The sequence below is a fragment of the Ambystoma mexicanum genome, chromosome 11 (genome assembly GCF_040938575.1).
Source record: "Ambystoma mexicanum isolate Mex_15411 chromosome 11, UKY_AmexF1_1, whole genome shotgun sequence".
NCBI lineage: Eukaryota > Metazoa > Chordata > Amphibia > Caudata > Ambystomatidae > Ambystoma > Ambystoma mexicanum.
Window position 1 is genome coordinate 56,084,093 of NC_090934.1, and position 19,012 is coordinate 56,103,104.

The 19,012-nt window shown below is 47.4% G+C and overlaps 1 protein-coding gene across 8 annotated transcripts in view; it reads left to right on the forward strand.

Moving 5' to 3' along the window:
• Positions 1 to 19,012, forward strand: part of COL16A1 (collagen type XVI alpha 1 chain) — a 706,769-nt gene that overhangs the window by 623,799 nt on the left and 63,958 nt on the right. For all 8 annotated transcript variants that reach the window (XM_069622515.1, XM_069622517.1, XM_069622520.1 and 5 more), the window contains 7 exons: positions 6,204 to 6,275; positions 8,922 to 8,975; positions 9,241 to 9,285; positions 12,523 to 12,567; positions 13,368 to 13,421; positions 13,578 to 13,631; positions 14,044 to 14,094. In XM_069622515.1, coding sequence (XP_069478616.1) covers positions 6,204 to 6,275; positions 8,922 to 8,975; positions 9,241 to 9,285; positions 12,523 to 12,567; positions 13,368 to 13,421; positions 13,578 to 13,631; positions 14,044 to 14,094 — 375 coding nt within the window. The remainder of the gene's footprint in view (positions 1 to 6,203; positions 6,276 to 8,921; positions 8,976 to 9,240; positions 9,286 to 12,522; positions 12,568 to 13,367; positions 13,422 to 13,577; positions 13,632 to 14,043; positions 14,095 to 19,012) is intronic.

Sequence of the window (19,012 nt, forward strand, 5' to 3'; positions counted from 1 at the left end):
CTTGACTCTCACCCACATAGAGAAAGTGACATAGAGTTAAAGAGAGAGAGGGAGAGAGTGAGATAGACAAAGAGAGAGAAAGCGAGAGAGAGAGAGAGAGAGAGAGAGAGAGGGGGAGAAAAAGGGGGGAGATAGAGAGGGAGGGGGAGAGAGAGGGAGAGGGAGAAAGAGATGGAGAGACAGAGAGAGAGAGAGAAAGAAAGAGGGGGATATAGTGGGAGGGAGAGAGACAGAGAGAGAGAGCGAGGGAGAGAGAGAAAGAGAGAGAGAGAGAGAGAGAGAGAGAGCAATAGAGAGAAAGAGAGAGAGAGAGAAAGAGAGAGAGGGGGAGAGAGAGGGAGAGTTAGAGGGAGAGAGAGAGAGAAAGAGGGGGAGACAGAGAGGGAGGGAGAGAGAGAGAGAGAATGATAGAGAGAAAGTGAGAGAAAGAGAGAGTGGGAGAGAGAGGGGGAGAGAGAGAAAGAGAGTGGGAGAGAGAGGGGGAGAGAGAAAGAGAGTGGGAGAGAGAGGGGGAGAGAGAGAAAGAGAGTGGGAGAGAGAGGGGGAGAGAGAGAAAGAGAGAGATAAAGAGAGAGAGAAAGAGGGGGAGATATAGGGAGGGGGAGAGTGAGGGAGAGAAAGAGAGAGAGGGAAAGTGAGAGAGAGAGAGAGAGAGAGAGAGAGAGAGAGTGGGAGAGGGATAGAGAGAGAGAAGGGGAGCGAGGGAGCGAGAGAGAGAGAGAAGGGGAGATAGAGAGGGAGGGAGAGAGAGAGGGAGAGAGAGAGTGGGAGAGGGATAGAGAGAGAGAAGGGGAGCGAGGGAGCGAGAGAGAGGAAGGTGGATAGAGAGAAAGAGAGGAAGAAATGGAGAGGAAAAAGAGAGCGAGAGCGCTCAGAGGGAAAGGTATAACTGTTGAGGGTAATATAATAGGTAGTACAGTGTACACGTGATTGTGTGTGCAAGTTGAACAATATTTCTTTATCGACACACAAACAGGGAACGGGGCTAGGGAATACTGGGTGATCAGCGCGATGTAGTGCTGCGCACTCACAGGTCTCCACAGCTAGAGGGACAGGTGCTTATACATTGCAGGGTTTCAGTGAGACCAGGGTCACAGTATCAAGCAGCCTTGAGCAGGGTCACAGTATCAAGCAGCCTTGAGCAGGGTCACAGTATCAAGCAGCCTTGAGCAGGGTCACAGTATCAAGCAGCCTTGACCAGGGTCACATTATCAAGCAGCCTTGACCAGGGTCACAGTATCAAGCAGCCTTGAGCAGGGTCACAGTATCAAGCAGCCTTGAGCAGGGTCACAGTATCAAGCAGCCTTGACCAGGGTCACATTATCAAGCAGCCTTGAGCAGGGTCACAGTATCAAGCAGCCTTGAGCAGGGTCACAGTATCAAGCAGCCTTGACCAGGGTCACAGTATCAAGCAGCCTTGAGCAGGGTCACAGTATCAAGCAGCCTTGAGCAGGGTCACAGTATCAAGCAGCCTTGACCAGGGTCACAGTATCAAGCAGCCTTTGCGTGATCCAGTAGCTCCCCCTAAAATGTCAGCCTCGATCCTCAGATCTGCCATCTGTTCTTCACGTCCTTCTAGTTTGGGGGAGAGGACTGAAACCTAAGTCTACCGAGGGGCAGCAGTGACTCTGGGCTTAGTGCTGAATCTGGGGGAGTGGACCAGAGTGGGTTACACCCTGGCCTTGGGGACTAGCGTACTAGGTGTATGAGAAGGTACTCACCACGCTGGACACAGGTAAAAACACATTTCTTTTGCCACCTTTTCAATTGAATTCTGTTGGTTCTGAAGTATTTTTGCCCACAGTTAAAACATTATGCTGTTCTAATCTAGAAACTTCTGCGAAGGCTTTCTTAAGAAAGTAGATTTTAGGATAATATTGAACCTGAAATGGCTTTTCTCCAGTCGTTTTGATGTCTGTTGTGTTGTAATGTGTTTTCTTCCTGCCTTGTCTTCTATGCAGGGGTGTTGATAGGTCTGGAAAAGATCCGGGGCTAGGCTAATGTTGGGACTGTCAGGACTGGGGGCTAGCTCGCCTTTTGGCTGTAGCTCCTGAGATTCTATCCGGGGCTATAACCAAAATACCCAGGGCTATACCCCCCTGATCCCCACCCCACCCCCAGCAAGGCCCCTGTTTCTCTGTATGTCTGATGAGGTCACGAGGTTCTTCGGGTGGAAGGTGATATGAGTGCCGACTGCTGAGTGTTCTATGTGTGAGTTGGAGAGAGTCTGGCTGTGAGAGAGGGGTGCTGGTGGGTCTCCCCTCACCATGCCTGAGTCTTGTGGCCTGTAAGCTTTGGGGCTGACCTCTCCTGACCTGTAACGAATGAAGAAGCTTTCATTGTGTGCTGCTGCTCCTGGTGACCTGTGGGTACAGACACTACACAACACGTAGCTCATTCCGCTGAATGGGGCCTTGACAGCGAACGTGTTTCCATCATGTTGTGACCTTTGGACCTTGGGTAGAGTTAGCAGGTTGCCCTCCTGGAGACCTATGGGGTCTGTTTGGACCATAGGGTGTAAGTAAGTGCTGTGCTCCTATCTCTATTGTCTGAGCGTGGGTGATGTCAGAGTGAGTGGTGCCATGAGTGGAGTGGAGTGGAGTGTGTCTGTCTGCTCTTAGAAAGCTTGCCACAGGGGTCCCACTGGAGTAAAAAGGAAGGCGAAGCCTTGGTGGTGGGCACCAGTTGGTCCTTCTCGCTTTTTTGGACTTTTTACGGCTCCAGAGAAATATATGTACAACACTGACAACGACTTATTCCGAGGAGAGGCCAGGAAGTGGTGATGAGAGAAGCCATCAGAGAGCCCACTGGCCCCCAGTAACTATCCCACCACTGAGAGCGGCTACAGGAAAGGGGGTAGGCCGTGGATTCAATCGCTCAGCAGAAATATTAGGTAACAGGACCTGGCACCGAGGGAGGCCTGCAACAGTAGAAGGCTGCTCACACTATGATGCTCAGAGAAGCAGACACAAGTGTGGGCGACTAGGACTGCTCTGGTTCATTGTGGTCGAGTCCACCCGCCAGTGAAGGCATAAAGCCAGGGGTATGTTATGAAATATGCCCTGCAAAGTACATGGTCCAAGCAACGAGCATCGCTGGTCCTGAGGAATGTTTTCTTTTTACTAAGCGTTGAACAATAAAAGTGTACACAATTCTTGTTCCCTCCATGTGTGGCCCCTTCCATGAACATTTCTGCTAAATCAGTAGTATTTCTCTTGGTCGCTATGTTATCCCTGCAGTTGTGTTGCAAACAAAGCCCAATTGACCCTGTATCAGTTACCAGTGCTGCGCAGGATGAAGCCTTTTTTTCTGGCTGTCTCCTTTCGGTCTGTTGTGAAATCTCCAATTCTATCCCTTACAGAGGATGTCAATGTCATCTCTGGTGGCTTTCCATAGACACCTCAGACAGCCTAGATACCTGCACGTGCTAGGCCGCTTCACTTGGTGAATCCAACTTCAAAGCGCTTTGGCTTCCTTTTGAAGCTCAGATTTTGCTTAAATTTGTCCATATGACCTATCAAGCCATTGATTTAGGCCACCCTCTGCGGGCACTGGTCCCCTGGCCACCCACTGAACTCGGCCATGCTCCTGCATGTCCAGTTGCACTTGCGCTGCCTCTGGGATCGCCAGCATTTTAGCTGCAACCCTACAGTCCCTTCTCTCTGCACTTATGAGCCACCGTCCGGCAGCACTGGTGCCCTGGCCACCCACTGAACTCGAGTCTCGGCTCCTCCATGTCCAGTTGCCCTGGCACTGCCTTGGGGCTCCCAGCACTTAAGTGTCTGTATCTGGAACCCTATAGTCCCTTCTCGCTGCACCTATGGGCCACCCTCCGGAAGCACTGGTGCCCTGTCCACCCACTAAACTCAGGCCCAGGCACCTGCATGTCCAGTTGCCCTGGCACTGCCTCAGGGCTCCCCAGCTCTCGAGGGTCTGTATCTGTAACCCTACAGTCCCTTCTCTCTGCACTTATGGGCCATCCTCCGGCAGCACTTATTGAATTATCTGCACTTCTCCACCCCCACCCCCCGACACTTCTCCCCTCTCTCTTCCCCTGCACTTGCACGATCTGAATGACGCAAAGCCTAGTAAGATTGTTATTTTGTCCTCCTTCTGTTTCCCGCTCCTTGTTTTGTTGCCCCTAGAAACACTCGTGTACAGGCGTGTTATAAATGACTTATCATATCATATCACCCTTCTTATCTGGCTTTAAAACCTGAGATCCCCAGAGTTTGCAAGGTTCAGACTAGAAACAGGTGTTCCCCTGTGTGGATCCACGCTTCTGGAATAGCCTCCCTATCACTTTGCGGCCAGCTCCCACCTTGACGTTCTTTCGGAAGGCGCTACAACGCTTTTTCCCAAATAATCAACGATACTCCGAAAGCAATTTCTCTATGTCTACTGGGATTTTGTTCACTTTACATTTGTTAAATGAATGTGTGTAGATTGTGTATTGTGGAGAAAAGGGACATTTGTATCTATTTGTTTGTTATTTAGAGTTGGTGGATTGTGTTTTAAAACCATTCTTGTAAACGGGTTAGAAAATGACCTGTAAATCAGATGCGCACTCTGTAAATGTTCTTTTTTATATCACGTTTTATTATTTTGAAACTGTAACATCTCACAACAAAATAAAATGAAACATAACACAATCGGGTGATTTTCAAATTGCATGTGGATACTAAAAGATTTACATTCAGAAAATAACAGGGATGTCGTGGATAGGGTGAGGCTGACGGGAGCCCAGTTATACCCTCCGTCTTTGAACCTCTCCATCCCATGTCCCCCAAATGTTCTCACTTTGTCCCAGGCAACCTTCGGTATTGTAGCCTCTCTTCTCTAGGGCCATGCACATGTCCATTTCAGCGATCCATTTACTCAGTCGGGGGCATTCTACCCCCCCCCCCCCATATGGAAGCAATAGTCCTTTTCATCAGGCCAACAGCAGTGGATAGAAATAACTTTTCATATTTACTAAAAGTGGTTTCTACCCAAATCCCAGGAGTAAACGTGATCTGATTTCCATTTGCACTAAGAAGTGGTTCTTTCAGTGTTGCACCCAGAAGCGTGTTTACATGACAATGAAAACTTTCATGCACTGGACGTGGACGAGTTCTTCAAATGTACCAAGAAAGAGAGTAGGAGTTTCCTCAGTCAGAAGCCTTGCTCGTGCTCCTCTGTAGAGCAGCCATAGGAACAAAGCCGACATGGACTACCTTGAGTCGACTGATTGCTTCGACCATTGTCAATTCCAATGAAATGGCTGAAGGTCCACTTCCAGGAGTCATCCAGCGGTGCCCCCCCCCCCGCCCCCCCCCACAGGAATGATGACTTCCTGGGCTGAGGCAACAGGAGTTTCTATCTATCATGAAACACTTGCCTGTGTATAGGCACATTATAAATAAGCATTGGCTCCTTGCCAGTAGAATTCGGATCAAGAATACTTCATACTAGCTCCTTGTGCACTTAAGACTTTAAATAACGTCTACGGGTGTGCATTGTGTCTGTGTACTTGAGTCCCACTTCTGCAGTTATTTCGTAATACACCTTGCAATGTTCTCCATACAGTAACAACTGTGACGAGTAGGGTGAGAGGAGGGTGAGTGCAGATTGCAGAGGGTAATCATTACTCTTCAGCCCAGTCCTTATGTCCACCATGCTCTTCCCCTCCTCCCACTCCTTGCCTGGGTTCATTAGTAATCCTTACCTAACGGCTGGGGGTTGGGAGAAGATGATGGGCAGTGCTTTATAACCCTGAGTGCGGCTCATGTTCAAATAGGTTAAGTTTGTCCATGAATGCAAAATGCCAACACATCCTAAGGACTGTGACGAGTTGTGAGGGACTGTGAGTAAGGAAGGTTTCGGCCATTTCAAACCTCAGGGGGTGCATTGCTGGTCTCTTACCTCATGTGTAAAGTGGGGTTCTCTGATGGCACCAGAGATCATGTATGTATGTTGAGGGGCTGTCTGCCGTTGACCCGTTGCAGTGCTGCTGGAGATGTTGGGTTGTGAGGGTCACGATACGGGTTGGTTGGTGACACCAAGGTGCGGGTTTGGCCGAGTCTCTCGTACTGTTCTGGCTGGGTGGTCTTTGTGGGTCTTTGGTGTTTCCACAGGTCAGATCCTTGGATGGCAGAGCACGAGGACAGCATGGCAAGGATTCCCTTAATGTCATTTCATTATTTCCCTTCTCTATTCTACAGGGCTCCGAGGGCATGCGCGGATCACCAGGACTATCCGGACCCCCCGGACCTCCAGGCCAACCTGGCATACAGGTAAATAGACCCATATATTCGGAAACCTATCTCTTGGTGCCCCGTCACAGGTCCTTAAAAGGAGACATAGGATCACTGTCTGATCTTGTCCAAGTCACGCCACCTCCCTGAAACGTTGTCAGCCAGTGGAAATACCCTTATAGTCATGGAACTAAAACACAAGTTTTCATACCTCCATCACCTGCCAGGCCAGAAGCGGCTGCACCGTGGAAGTATCTGCGATGGAGCGCTGCACTGGGTTCTGGTAAAGGTAGCTTGAAACATTTTCATTGTATTTCTGTGTTGCGCTGCCTCTCCCCCCCCCCCCCCCCCCGGCCTCTGGTGCTCACTGAAGGTCACGCCGGTCTCCTCGGTCTCTCAGTAATGGAAGCACCAATGGTGATTTGTAGCCAGATCTCTTAGTAATGGAAGCACCAATGGTGATTTGTAGGCAGATGACCTGGCAACATCGAGAGCAGCGATTGGACGGAACTCTTACTGCTCGACACATACATTTACAAAAAGGTCCTCACCTCAAAAAGCAATATATAATTCTAGACTCCCCACATGCAACTCATTTTGAAATATGTTTCACTGAAATCTTTCCAGTCATGTCTTTTATTCTCGTACACTTAAAACTGCTGAAGAAAGGGGATTTAATTTAAATTGTTCTCATTGAACTGGACTAGGGAAAAGTAAAGAGGTCAGGTAAGAGTCAGCTGAGCCTGGCAAGATTTCTCATTATATTCATAATTATGTATTATCTTATGGGAAAGGGTTTTATTAAATGCACTGACCCCACTGAAGTAGCTTCCTAGCGCTTAGAAGCAGTGACTGCACATAGGATTGCATCAGTGGTTCATGAGGCAAAGTTGATGTTTCAGTGTTATGAGTCTCAGTGCATCTAAAAGGGGCATAGGAAGGGGGGAGGGGGCCACAACACTAAGACACATAATGAAAAGCTACAACCCCCAATTATCTTCTGCTTTGTTTCGGGGTCAGAGAAAAGATGGGAAATTGAGGATCTCAAAGCATGCACAGGTTAATATGTGTAAAGATTTCTGTTACATAACAATGGGACCCGAGTCACACCAGTCTCTGTGTGCGGTGCACACAGATTTGCACCTTATCCTGACCTCAGTGGCCAACTATTGGCAGAACCGGAGAGGTGCAGTTATATGAGCCAAGCAGCATCTGAGCCATAGCTTGTTCAGTCTCTATAGTCATCTTAACAGGAACATGTGTAAGCCCAGCTACACATTGCTGGAATGGTGCAACACAGAAAGTTCCAAGGGGAATAACTACTTGAACCTGATTGGGAAAATTGAGGTGAGGGAAGAATAGTCTCAAGGTGAAGAAATCCCTTCTTGAAACTGCTCGGCCCTGTGGCTTATTAGAAAGGCCCCTCCAGCAGGACACAGAGATTCCTTTAAAGGACTTTACGCCTACCACAAGCTCATCCAGATGGGTGATAGCAGCAGATCACAGTGCCAAGCCGTAACATGTGGAGTCCCTCAAGGTTGCATCCTCCCACCAGCCATCTTCAACCTCTACGTGGAGCTCTTCACCGTCCAAGACATGAAGAACCATCAAAACCTTAATGACACCTGAGTTGTCTGAAGATCACATCAGGTACCCGGATATCTCCTGACACGGACACTGCTTCACCATCATATAAGATTGAATGTGTAATGCTTACGCGAAACTCGAAAGGCAGAACTGATCCTTCTTGGCAACGGCATGAAACAAGACGCAATGCTCACCTGGATCAATGACTTGAAAAATAATGGGTGCAGCACCCTGCCTCATCAACCACACAGATAACCAGGACAGTGCACCAACTGCAACGTCGCCTTCGAGCCTCACATCACCATGGAAACCCATGCTTTCAACAATTCTCCCTCCAGAAATCCAGTCTTACCTTCCTGGAGAGCACTTCTGGTCCGTTCGATAAGGACTAGTCATTGCTCATCTGGATGGACAGAACACCTTCATGGCAGACGCCCCAGGCAACACTGTGCTCCCCTGAAAGAGAATCCTTCTTGCAACAGCTTGCCTCATCAAAGGTCTCAGGAAGTGCCCCCATATTATGCCTACCATGAGGGAACAACGTTGAACGCCTCTCCAGCCGGCGTGGATGATGCCAGATGGCAAATCAGGAAATGCAAAAGTGAAAAGAGCTAGAAGCAAGGAAGCTTTGAGAAGATGGAATACAGTTTTGCCCTACCCCAGACCTCTCCAGGAAAGGGATGGCAATGTATATCTTCAAAGAACATCTCACGGACCAATAATCTGCAGAACCTCCCCAACCCAGACTGGTCCTGTCTCCCCCTCTCTTGCCTGCAACTCTCTGTATCCACTCTCCATGACCTCACAAGTGCCCCCTTAATAGACAATCCTCCAAATTTTTTCCATGTTATTGTTCCCCTTTTCTGCATCCCCTTTATTCACATGCCCCACTGTTTCCACACATGTTTTCTATATATACTAATGGGCATCTACGAGTAAAAGGCCTTGTCTGTCTATGCCTAGAATGTAGAGCACGCATACAGGTGCCCTGTGTGTATACCTGGAGCTCCCTGTGTGCATGTGAACTTCACCTCTCTCCACTTCACACTCTGCGTGTGCAGAAGGTCCTCACATGTCTCCCCTTCTCTGTCTCCGCAGGGCCCCCCTGGCATCGAAGGGCTTGATGGAAAAGACGGAAAACCAGGGCTCCGGGTGAGTACTCCTGGAAGATACCTGGAAAGTCTAGGTGACCGCTGTGTGACACCTCCGACATCATCTGTGCTCCACGCCACCACTTACCCGCAGCTGTGGGCCGGCAGAGTGACCCCCAGATTCCCCAAAGAGGGCCTTTCTGAGAGTTCAGGCCTCATGGGGGCACACTAGCGCCACCTCTCTGCTCATGGCTGCCATCAGATCAAGGCTTGCTTAGCTGGGCTTACTTGCAAGGTCCTAATCAACTTGTGTTTGTCTCTTTCAGGGCGAGTCAGGCCCCCCTGGGAGTCCAGGAATTAAGGGTCACACAGTAAGTCACGGTTGTACTTTCTGAGTGCGTGAGCGGCAAGTGGGGGTGGAGATATGTAGATGAAAGCTTGCTGTGTAGCTATATGGACTGGTTTGTACAAGAGTGATGGTGATGGAAGTGCTATGTGTTTAGTTAGGTAGGGACAAAGCAAGCCCCCATGTACTGGTGATCTGATCCGCAGGGAGTTGGCAGCCTTTTGTCTCTTCGCTAATCAGGCCATGTGATGTAGAGGCCTCTCATTTTTGTTGTGTGCCTATCACCTGCCACTCCTTCACACATACCATCACAGCCGTGCAAAAGGTTATAGACATTTGTGAAATGTCTCTTGGTAGACCATGAATGAAGTCCAGTCCTGATGCCAAGATGAAACTCGTCTGCTGGAATTTTGAATATTACTTAATAAATGCTGTTGCGCCACTAGCATTCGTCCCTGGTGCGCCACCGCTCCTGCCCCAGCTCTTAGCAATGGGTCTTTAAATATCTTAATTTGGAGAGCCTCTGGTGTAGAATATCAGACTGTGGATACTTTTAATGTGCAAGTGTTTTTCAAATATCAAACAATCAAATGGTTCATCTCCTTAAATATCCTATTGGCGTTTATAATTTTTACCCCTGGTTGGAATTCAGCTTTATTTTCTTTTTTCAAGTATTTTACTTTTCATCTTATTGAACAGGTTATTTGCTTTTTTCTCCCAGGCTTTTCCTTTTAGTTCCTAAGGCTGAAAGGTCTGATTTTTTTCAGGATTTTCAGGATTTTTCGTTTCTCCCTGAAACCATCTTCTTTTGCTTAAATAGTCTGTGACCATTCCTTGGGGGCGGGGGGGCTTCGGAATTCACTGTACCTAAGAACCAGCCTGCAACTCCTCCCTTGAGTCTCTTGCTCGCCCAACATTACCAGTTGAGAACCGTGGCTCGGGTGCCTCTGTGCCGCTACCCACACCATATGCTGGGTAGTATTATAGAGGCCCCAACTCTACTCTCTGTGAGTTGCAGCAATTACATTATATCAGCGCTCTGCGCTTGCAGCTCTCCGTGCCGTTCTTTTATTTAAGGCTGGAATCCTTAGTAGGAAACCAAGCACTGATTGAGTGTTACAGGGAGTTCTGAGATTTCTTTGTTGAAACTGAAGCAGGGGAACTTCTACCTCATAGACCCCATGACTGGAAAATCGATTTAGTGGCTGGAACATTCTTGCCATGTAGTAAAGTCTATGTTCTTGCAGAAAAAGAGAAGGGTTTTCTTAGAGAATATCTCACAGAAAATGTAGCCAAGGGTTTTATCAGACAATCTCAGTCCCCAGCATCATCCCCGCTGTTTTTTGTCCCTAAGAAGGATTGCACTCTGAGAATGTTTATTGATTACCATGCAACATAAAAAAAATCGGTATTCTCTTTCAAAACTTTCAGTGATGTTGTACCTTATTCTTGGAGCAGTAATTTTCACTAAATTAGATTTACGTGGGGGCTTATCATCTGGTTAGTGTTAGACAGGGGATGAGTGGGAGACTGCTTTCAGGACAGGATTTGGGTTATGTGAATATCAGGTCACGCCTTTCAGTCTTTCTAATGCCCCAGCGGCCTTCCAGGTATTAATTAATTAACTTCTCAGAGAATATTTGGGCATCTTTGTGATCGTGCATATCTAGAACAACACCGGGTTCATGACAGACAAGTGCTCCGTAAACACAGGGGAAAGTATCTCTTTGCTTAATTAGACAAGAGCCAATTTTCCACAGAAACCTTCTTTTTTTTAACGATTTATTGGTTTCACAGTTATACAACCAAATGTAATACAAAACTAAACCTTTAACATTAAATCAAATCACTCCCACTCTCATAAATCCCTATCAATATCAAGACCACATCCTCCTTTCAAAACAAAAACACCTCCTCGATCCCCTGATAAGCAAGAGATCTAGCTACTCACTCAATCGCCAGACAGAACAAACTCCAGCATTTTCATAGCCGCAATTACCATTCGAGTCTGGTCACCAGTGTGTACCCATTTCCACCAATCAGAACAACAGTTGAGTTCCTTAGATTTGTGATTCACCACCCCCCAGGCCCTGAGGTTTAGAGATGGTTTCCAGGAAGATACAAGCAGTCAAGGAGTGAGCGTCTCCAACTAGAGTGAAAGGGGTACAAAGCTTCCTGGGCTTCACGCATGTTATTGAAGTCTATTTTAGCACTTTCCATCCTTATGCGTGGTACAGCTATGCTATGAGCTCATTTGCTATGGATCCATCTATGCAATTGGAGGAAACATGTGAAGGAATTGCACATATGTGTAGCTTATATCCCCAATCGATTTGCTTCACAAGTCACTTGCAGATTTGCTAAGCCTGTCTCTTGTTGAGGTTTGTTAAACAACTTTCTGGTGGCTGTTTGTGGCTGGTACGGAATGAGAGTACAGGTATTAACTACTGGGTGGCAGGTTCAAGGAGCAGAGTGGGGTGGCCCATGAGTGTTACTGTCGGAATCTAAAACTTTTTGCAGCCAAATTCTCCATTAGAAGGTCCGTTTAGTTACGGTGACCTGTGGGATAATTCAATAACTCTAACAGCAGTTTCCACTTCTTTGAAATCAACCACTTGAGAACCTCACTCACAAACACCTCCTGGATCATTTGAAATCCTCTGGCAGGTCTCTTGGCATCTTCTGGAAGGTCTCTTGAAGTCCTCTTGTAGGCCTCTTGAAGTACTCTGGCAGGCCTCCTGAGGGCCTCTGGCAGGTATGTTGAAATCCTCTGGCAGGTCTCTTGAAGTATTCTAGCAGATCTCTTGAAGTCTGCTGGAAGGTCCCTTGAAGTCCTCTGGCAGGCCTCTTGAAGTCTATTGGCAGGTCTAAAGAGGTCCTCTGACATGTCTCTTAAGGTCCTCTGACATGTCTCTTGAAGTCCTCTAGCAGGCCTCTTGAGGTCCTCTGGCATGTCTCTTGAGGTCCTCTGGCATGTCTCTTGAAGTCCTCTGGCAGGTCTGTTTAGGTCCTCTGGCATGTCTCTTGAGGTCCTCTGGCATGTCTCTTGAGGTCCTCTGGCAGGTCTCTTGAAGTCCTCTGGCATGTTTCTTGAGGTCCTCTGGCAGGTCTCTTGAAGTCCTCTGGCAGGTCACACGCGTGTTTGGGACAGGTGGATGGCAACTGAAGTTGAACAGCAAGATAATTGATTGCTGACAACAGTTAGCTAAAGGGTGAGGATTCTGTCAGGCTCAGTGAATAGTGTCTCTGTTCCTTCCTGTAGGGATTTAAAGGGAAAGCAGGACACCCCGGACTTCCCGGAATGAAGGTAAGTGAGCCGCTCCATAGATTAACTTTCACCATTCCTTGCAACCAGGATGTCTGGGAGGAGGCTTGTGCCGGAGACTGACCCAAAATCTGTGTATCGGGTGGTCTTGGTTTTGCAATTGTGCACACTCTCATATAGTTTCCAAACACCATCAATATTATGGTGGGTTTAAAAAATGCAACCAAGAACCTTTCTAACATACAATGTGAGTGTACAATATGGCATTTCAGTTACACGTGTCATACACATGTCACAATACCACAAAAAAGAATTCTGCAAACATTATGGTCAGAGCCATGGAGCAAAGTACTATGGGTATACAGACATTAAATCAAATAATTGTATTTTTGCTCTACGTGAGATACATGGCATTGCCCTGTAGGGCAACGCTGTTTTATAGAAGGTCTTACACAGACCTAGAGATCAGCCCCCCACCCCCCTCATTGAGTCTTGGGTCCAAACCCTTGCACCGATTTCTCCAACTTCCTGCAGTTTAAGCTTCACTCGTGTTTCCTGTCAAATTACCCCCCAGCCCCCAGTAGTAGACGTGAGGGTCGATGAGCCGGCATGTCATTCGTTTCTGGTTCTTGTAACAGTTGCTTAATCCACAGTGGGCTCCAAAGGGTTAAGGCTTTAAAAGGGCCTTGGTCTCCAGAATAGGTGATGGGGTGAAACCTGAGTTATTCCCCCTACATGGGAGCCCCATGAACTGTGGATCCTCTAAGTAGCATGAAAGCATGTGGGGGGGGGTTGGGGTGGGGGCAAGTTCCCAAAGATAACTGCCCTGTATTTTCTTACAGGGGGACTGTGGCCCACCAGGCCCACCTGGAACCGCAGGCCGGCCAGGACCGGAGGTAAGCGCCTCCTAAAATAGGGGTGGGGGGGTGGAGGAGAGTGGTAGGGGGGGGTGGTGTGTGTGTGTGTGTGAGTGCGTGCGTGCGCGTGTGCGTGTGCGTGTGCGTGTGTGTAAAGAAACTGCTGACTTGTTGCCTTTTCTTTCTGTCCGGTAGGGCGACTCAGGTCCAATGGGTCCCCAGGGGCGGATTGGGCCCCCTGGCCATGTGGTAAGTTCAAGGTGTTGTGTCTGTCTCTAGAACCTTCCCTCTATCTCCCTCTGTCTAAAAGGGCTGTGTCTGTCATGGGCCGGGTGTTCTTTGTTCAACAGACCTTGTATGTAGGGAACGCTGAAGCATCCTGGCCGATGCTGCCTACACAGCATCTGCAGAGCCAGTATCCACCAGGAGGAGGCGCTGTAGGAAGTGGTGAAGGACTAGGGGCCTTCCACTGGAAGCCATTATGAGAATGGCTGAAGGTGTGCTGTGAGTGGGAACTAGGTGCTGTGCTGGGTCTAGATCATTTGATATTGCCAGGCGTCCTTAGGGGGAGAGTAAGCTCCCCACTCTTATCAAATGCTGGCCCTCTTAGGGTTCAAATCTGCCATATCCTTCTTCCTGGTGACTCTCATTTCTCTTCCAGGGTCCCGCTGGGAGCCCAGGCCAGCCCGGACAGATGGGACCACCCGGACCGGTGAGTACACAGCATAGTGTGCTGTAGGTTCAGCCATCACACTCCACTTCTCTAGGCCTTTCACTGTCCACACAGAAAGAATGAATGCACGCTCCACTAGAGGTGATGAAGCCAATGACAGCATCTGGTTGGCTCGAGTCATCATCATTACAAAACTTTATCTGGCACAAGCCTTAAAAGTGCCTCACATTTAAAACAACTGTAAGACATAAATACTTTAATAAAAGACGTTTAATAGGAGTGCAGACTTATGGTTAGGCCTCTGGCCCCTATATAAATCGATTTCTCAGCCTTAGTGCAATACACATATAGCTCTGCAGTGCTACAGAGACTGTCAGCTCTGCAGCATCTAATAACCATTGAAAGCCAACCTAATGGCTATGATACCTGCATGCCTAAACAGGGGCACAAGGGCCTTCTGCCTCATCTTCATGTATAGCTTGCATAGCAGCATAAAGGGTTAGTATCCTCCGCTGCTTGTGGCAGGCAGACCCTTGGAGAGAGGCGTGTATTCTCCAGTTGAATACCTTACCACATGGCAAAAAGCCCAACCCAAAGCGCGTTATAAGGGACCGACCATGGCAAGAAGCCATCTGGTCTAAAGAATCCATCCTTTGGCCTCGGATAGAAATAATGTCATTCTTCCTGTCCGAGTGTTTTGGCAGTTCATTTTCCCTCCTCTCTGTGTGCCATTGTCTCGGGAGGATAGCTCAGGGGCAACGTGCTCGCCTTGGAAGCAAAACTACACAGAGCAACATAGATTTGATCCCTGGGTCTGCGCTTAGAAACCTCTGGGTATTAAGTGAGTTATAAATAACCTATCATATCCATATACATTTTAATGTCCCAGTAATCAGCCCAGCATCGCTTTTGGGAATAATACTTGGGTTTATAAACAGTTCTCCTGCGTCGCTTTCGGCCTTAAGCACATAGTTCAGCCAGGGCATCCTATGTGGGTTTCCTCTCGCCATAAAATGCCTCAAAATGTTATGGGACAAAACAGCTTCGGGGCTAGTCCATAGTGTTAACCCCATGCCTAGCTCTTCATCTCAACTCATCACTTATAAAGGGGTGGTTCCGTTCCGAGCACATGGCAAACAGCAAGGCCGAGCGTGCGAGATTGAGGAGGTGTGCAATAAAGGCGTCCTCCTTTAATTGGAATAAATGGGTGTCCTAAAATCCCCAAAGCTCGGCACCATACATTGCTATCGCACAAGGTTTTTCAGGTTTGTTACAATAGACTGGTAACCTAAAGAGTTAGCAGTATTATTAATGGCCCCACATATCTGACCCACAGATTCTGCTTGTTTAGATAAGTGGTCCCTCTCCTGCCATTTATTTGTAAATACCACACCCAGATAACTAAACTGGTCCCCCTGCTCAAGTTTAATGTCATTCTGCATTAAGGAAGCGGGTGATCTCCTCCCCTGCCCCCCCAGCCGTCATCACCTCGGACTTAGTGGCATTAACTTTTAGGTCCCTTGGGCCCATGAATTCAGAACATTTGCTAATACGGTCCTGCAGTGCTCTTAGCGTCCGAGCTCGTAAGACCGCATCATCTGTGTAACTTGGTACTAGAGGGTGAACGCTGCCAATCAGGGGAACGTCGGCGAGCGTAGTCTTCATCTCAGACTCTAACACGTTAGGGTAGAGGTTAAACAGGAGTGGCGCCAAAACACACTCCTGTTTCACACCCCTACCTATGTTAAAGTACTGTGTGCACTCGCCGACGGGTCCAATATGGATAGCCACCTGAGTATCAAAGTGTAAAAGTTTTGTTACTGCTAAAATAGGTGGGGGTAGTTTTATTCCTTGTAGGACCGCCCAGAGCCTGGCCCTGTTAACCATATCAAAGGCAGTCAAGAGATCCATAATAGTCAAGAAAATTCAAACTTCATGTAGTAATAATATTTTGCCAGTAGGAAAAATAGGCCTAAGAGTTTGCTCTCTCGTGCCCAAACCAGAGCAGACTCCTCCTTGAGAGTCAACTAAAATCCGTTCTGCTGAGGCATACTCGTTAAGCCTTGTACAAGAGCTTGCTGACTGTGTCCAGTAGAGAAATTGGGCGGTATGATTTGGGAACCGGCCAATCACCCTTTGTGTGGATTGCCATAATAAGGGACTTTCTCCAGCTCACAGGGATTTGGCCTGTGGCCGAAATGAGATTCAAGACATTAAGTGAAAAGGGAGCCCAGAGGTCTAAATTAAACTTAAAAAGGTCCGCCGGAATCGTGTCAGGGCCAGGGCTTTTGAGTGTTGCTTGTGTGGTGATGACTTCACAGAGTTCTTTCAGTGAAAACTCCACTTGTGAACCATGCTTGTTAAAACAAATATCAGATGACTGGTTGGGACCAAATTCCCTATCTATGCCTTTCGTTGAGTGTGCCTCTTGGAAGTGCTCTGTCCAAGCCTGAGACCTAACACTGAGATCACAAGGTGACTCTAGAGGCTTATTCAGCGAGCGCGACCAGAATTCGCAGGAATTATTCAAGGGTACGACCCCTTCTGTTTCATGCGGCTTCTTTTCTGCCCAGATCTTCTTTGCCAGTGTTTTTATGAGCAAGTCTCTTTAATGTCACCTCAGTTAGACTATATCAGGTCATATATCTGCTCCTGGCTCGGCTCTAGGTCACGTGTGACACGAGAGCCAAGCCAAGCCGAGCATTCAGGGCTCTATCCCCTCTGCCCTCACTTTCCAGAGGCTGCTTATGCTGATTGCTGTGTCTAATACGCCTCTGAGGAGGCTGACTCTGCTTTCTACAGGGTGGGTCTTCTGAACATTGTATAGCTTTCACTTGGAAGGTCCAATTAGCATTTATATTTATTGTATGCCTGGGTGGAAAGTTGACAGGGTAAGTGCTTGCCCTTGCCATAGAGCCAGCCTGCAGTTTGCAAGTTTGAATCCCAGCAGGGCCCACTCAGACCATCACGATTCAAAGGGTGATACATTGAGCATCACTCATTGGTGATAAAAACAGCTATTATTACAGCGCTTAGTATCTGGAGGAATCAGGCATTAAGAACTACATGCCAATATGATATTATTAGTCCCCTGGATGTGTGCTTCAGCCAATCAGGTTGCTAAAAGCACAGTCTATGGTTTCCAGTACAAGCCCCCCTTCCAAACACGTTCCAAGCAAGCTGCTGCCCTCTCTCGCCGAATGCTCCCTTACCCCGCTACAACTGCATTAAATTAAAAAAATGTAAAACATACATTCATTAGAGATTTCTGCTTGAATTACATTTGCCGGGCTGTTAGTCTTTCTTCGGTCTTCATTACATTTCTTTAATGAAGACTGAAAAGGGGTTTGCATGGCCCGTCAAGCACCGCTGAAGTAGAAATCTCTGCAGCAGATACAATTTGTCATCCATAGCATCCACGGCAATACGCCTAACTATAGCGATGCGCTAAAAAGCGATAATTGCCCACAGGGTGACCTGTCTACCGTATGCATGACACATACCATCATGTTCTGATGTACTTAGGAGAAATGTGAGCTTAAGTGAAGTGACTCTGAAACCCTGACATTTGTCAGTGAGTGGCAGATGTCCTAGAATTGAGTGGGAGCAGCCTGGCCTGTTTGGGAACTGAAGCAGGTCTCCAGCTTGGCCCATGTGTAACGTAAGGAGATCTTACAGTCCGGTTTCTTTTCGTAGCTTTTTTGCATCACCATCCAAAAATGAAACTAAAAGTCCCAGAATACAAAGGAAAAAATTAGGACTGCATGAACTATTCATCCCACAGATGAAATAATGATACCATCACCATCAAATGGAAATTATACGTTTATTTGTAGGTGCTGTGGGGTTGTAGCTACTCATTTTGTTTGGAATATTTGGACAGCCTAGCCTCAGTGTGATGGGTCTTGAGACTCATCACACTTCTTGCTATTATCCTGTATAGGGTGAACATATGTTTTGTGTACCCTATCACTTTGAACTGCATAAGCAGAGTTCATCCAATAGCACCCTTGTCTTTGAGATATGGGGCTGCTTGTTCAGTGAAATATACTGGAATTTTGTAAACTGGGACGTTAACAGGAATGTCCAACTAGGAGCTTACTGGGAATTCCAGATGGGAAGCTAATTGGGAATCTCATGGCATGTCATGATATAACACAGCATGACATTATATCATGATATGACTTGACAAATTACCTCATTAAGTATATCATATCGTGATACGGAATATGACATGGTGTAGCGCAACATGACATATCATAACAGATCATGTCATGACATATCCCAAAATGAGGAGGCATGACATCACATGACATATAACAGGTCTTCATGTCATGCCATGGAATATCACAACATGACATATGTTTGTTTGTTTATTTACTTATAATGCGCACCAGACCCGAGGGTATCCGTGCGCAGCAGAAAAGACAGTGCGAGGCTTAAGTTGCAATATTACAGAAATGTACAATTATATACAGGTTACATGCAGGCAAGATATACATTGCTCCAGAAGATCAAATGCCAATTAATTTACATATATACAGGTGCTAGTTGGTATCCGAGGCTCTTCAGAGGTCCATGGGTGACAACTAGGTAATATCTAAGATATCTACTTGGGAGTTACTGTAGTGGATATGTGCTGGTAGACTAGATGTCAGCAACTTTCAAGAGCTTTATATATTCTAGTTTGAATTTTCGAAAGGGCTGCTCCACTCGTAGAGTGTGGGGTAAGGAGTTCCCGAGTTGGACTGCCTCCCCCAATCTTAGCCAACCCGAATCTAGGTATGATAAGGCAGTTGGCATTCAGTGTTCGTGTGGGTCTAGTGGCAATGTTCAAGGCTTTGTGAACAAGTGATGAAGTTTTTAGGTGGATTTTATTTTGGGTAGACAGCCAGTTATTTTGGCGTCTGATATTGGATATATGCACTCTTTTGGGCACACCCATAGCAGCTTGCAG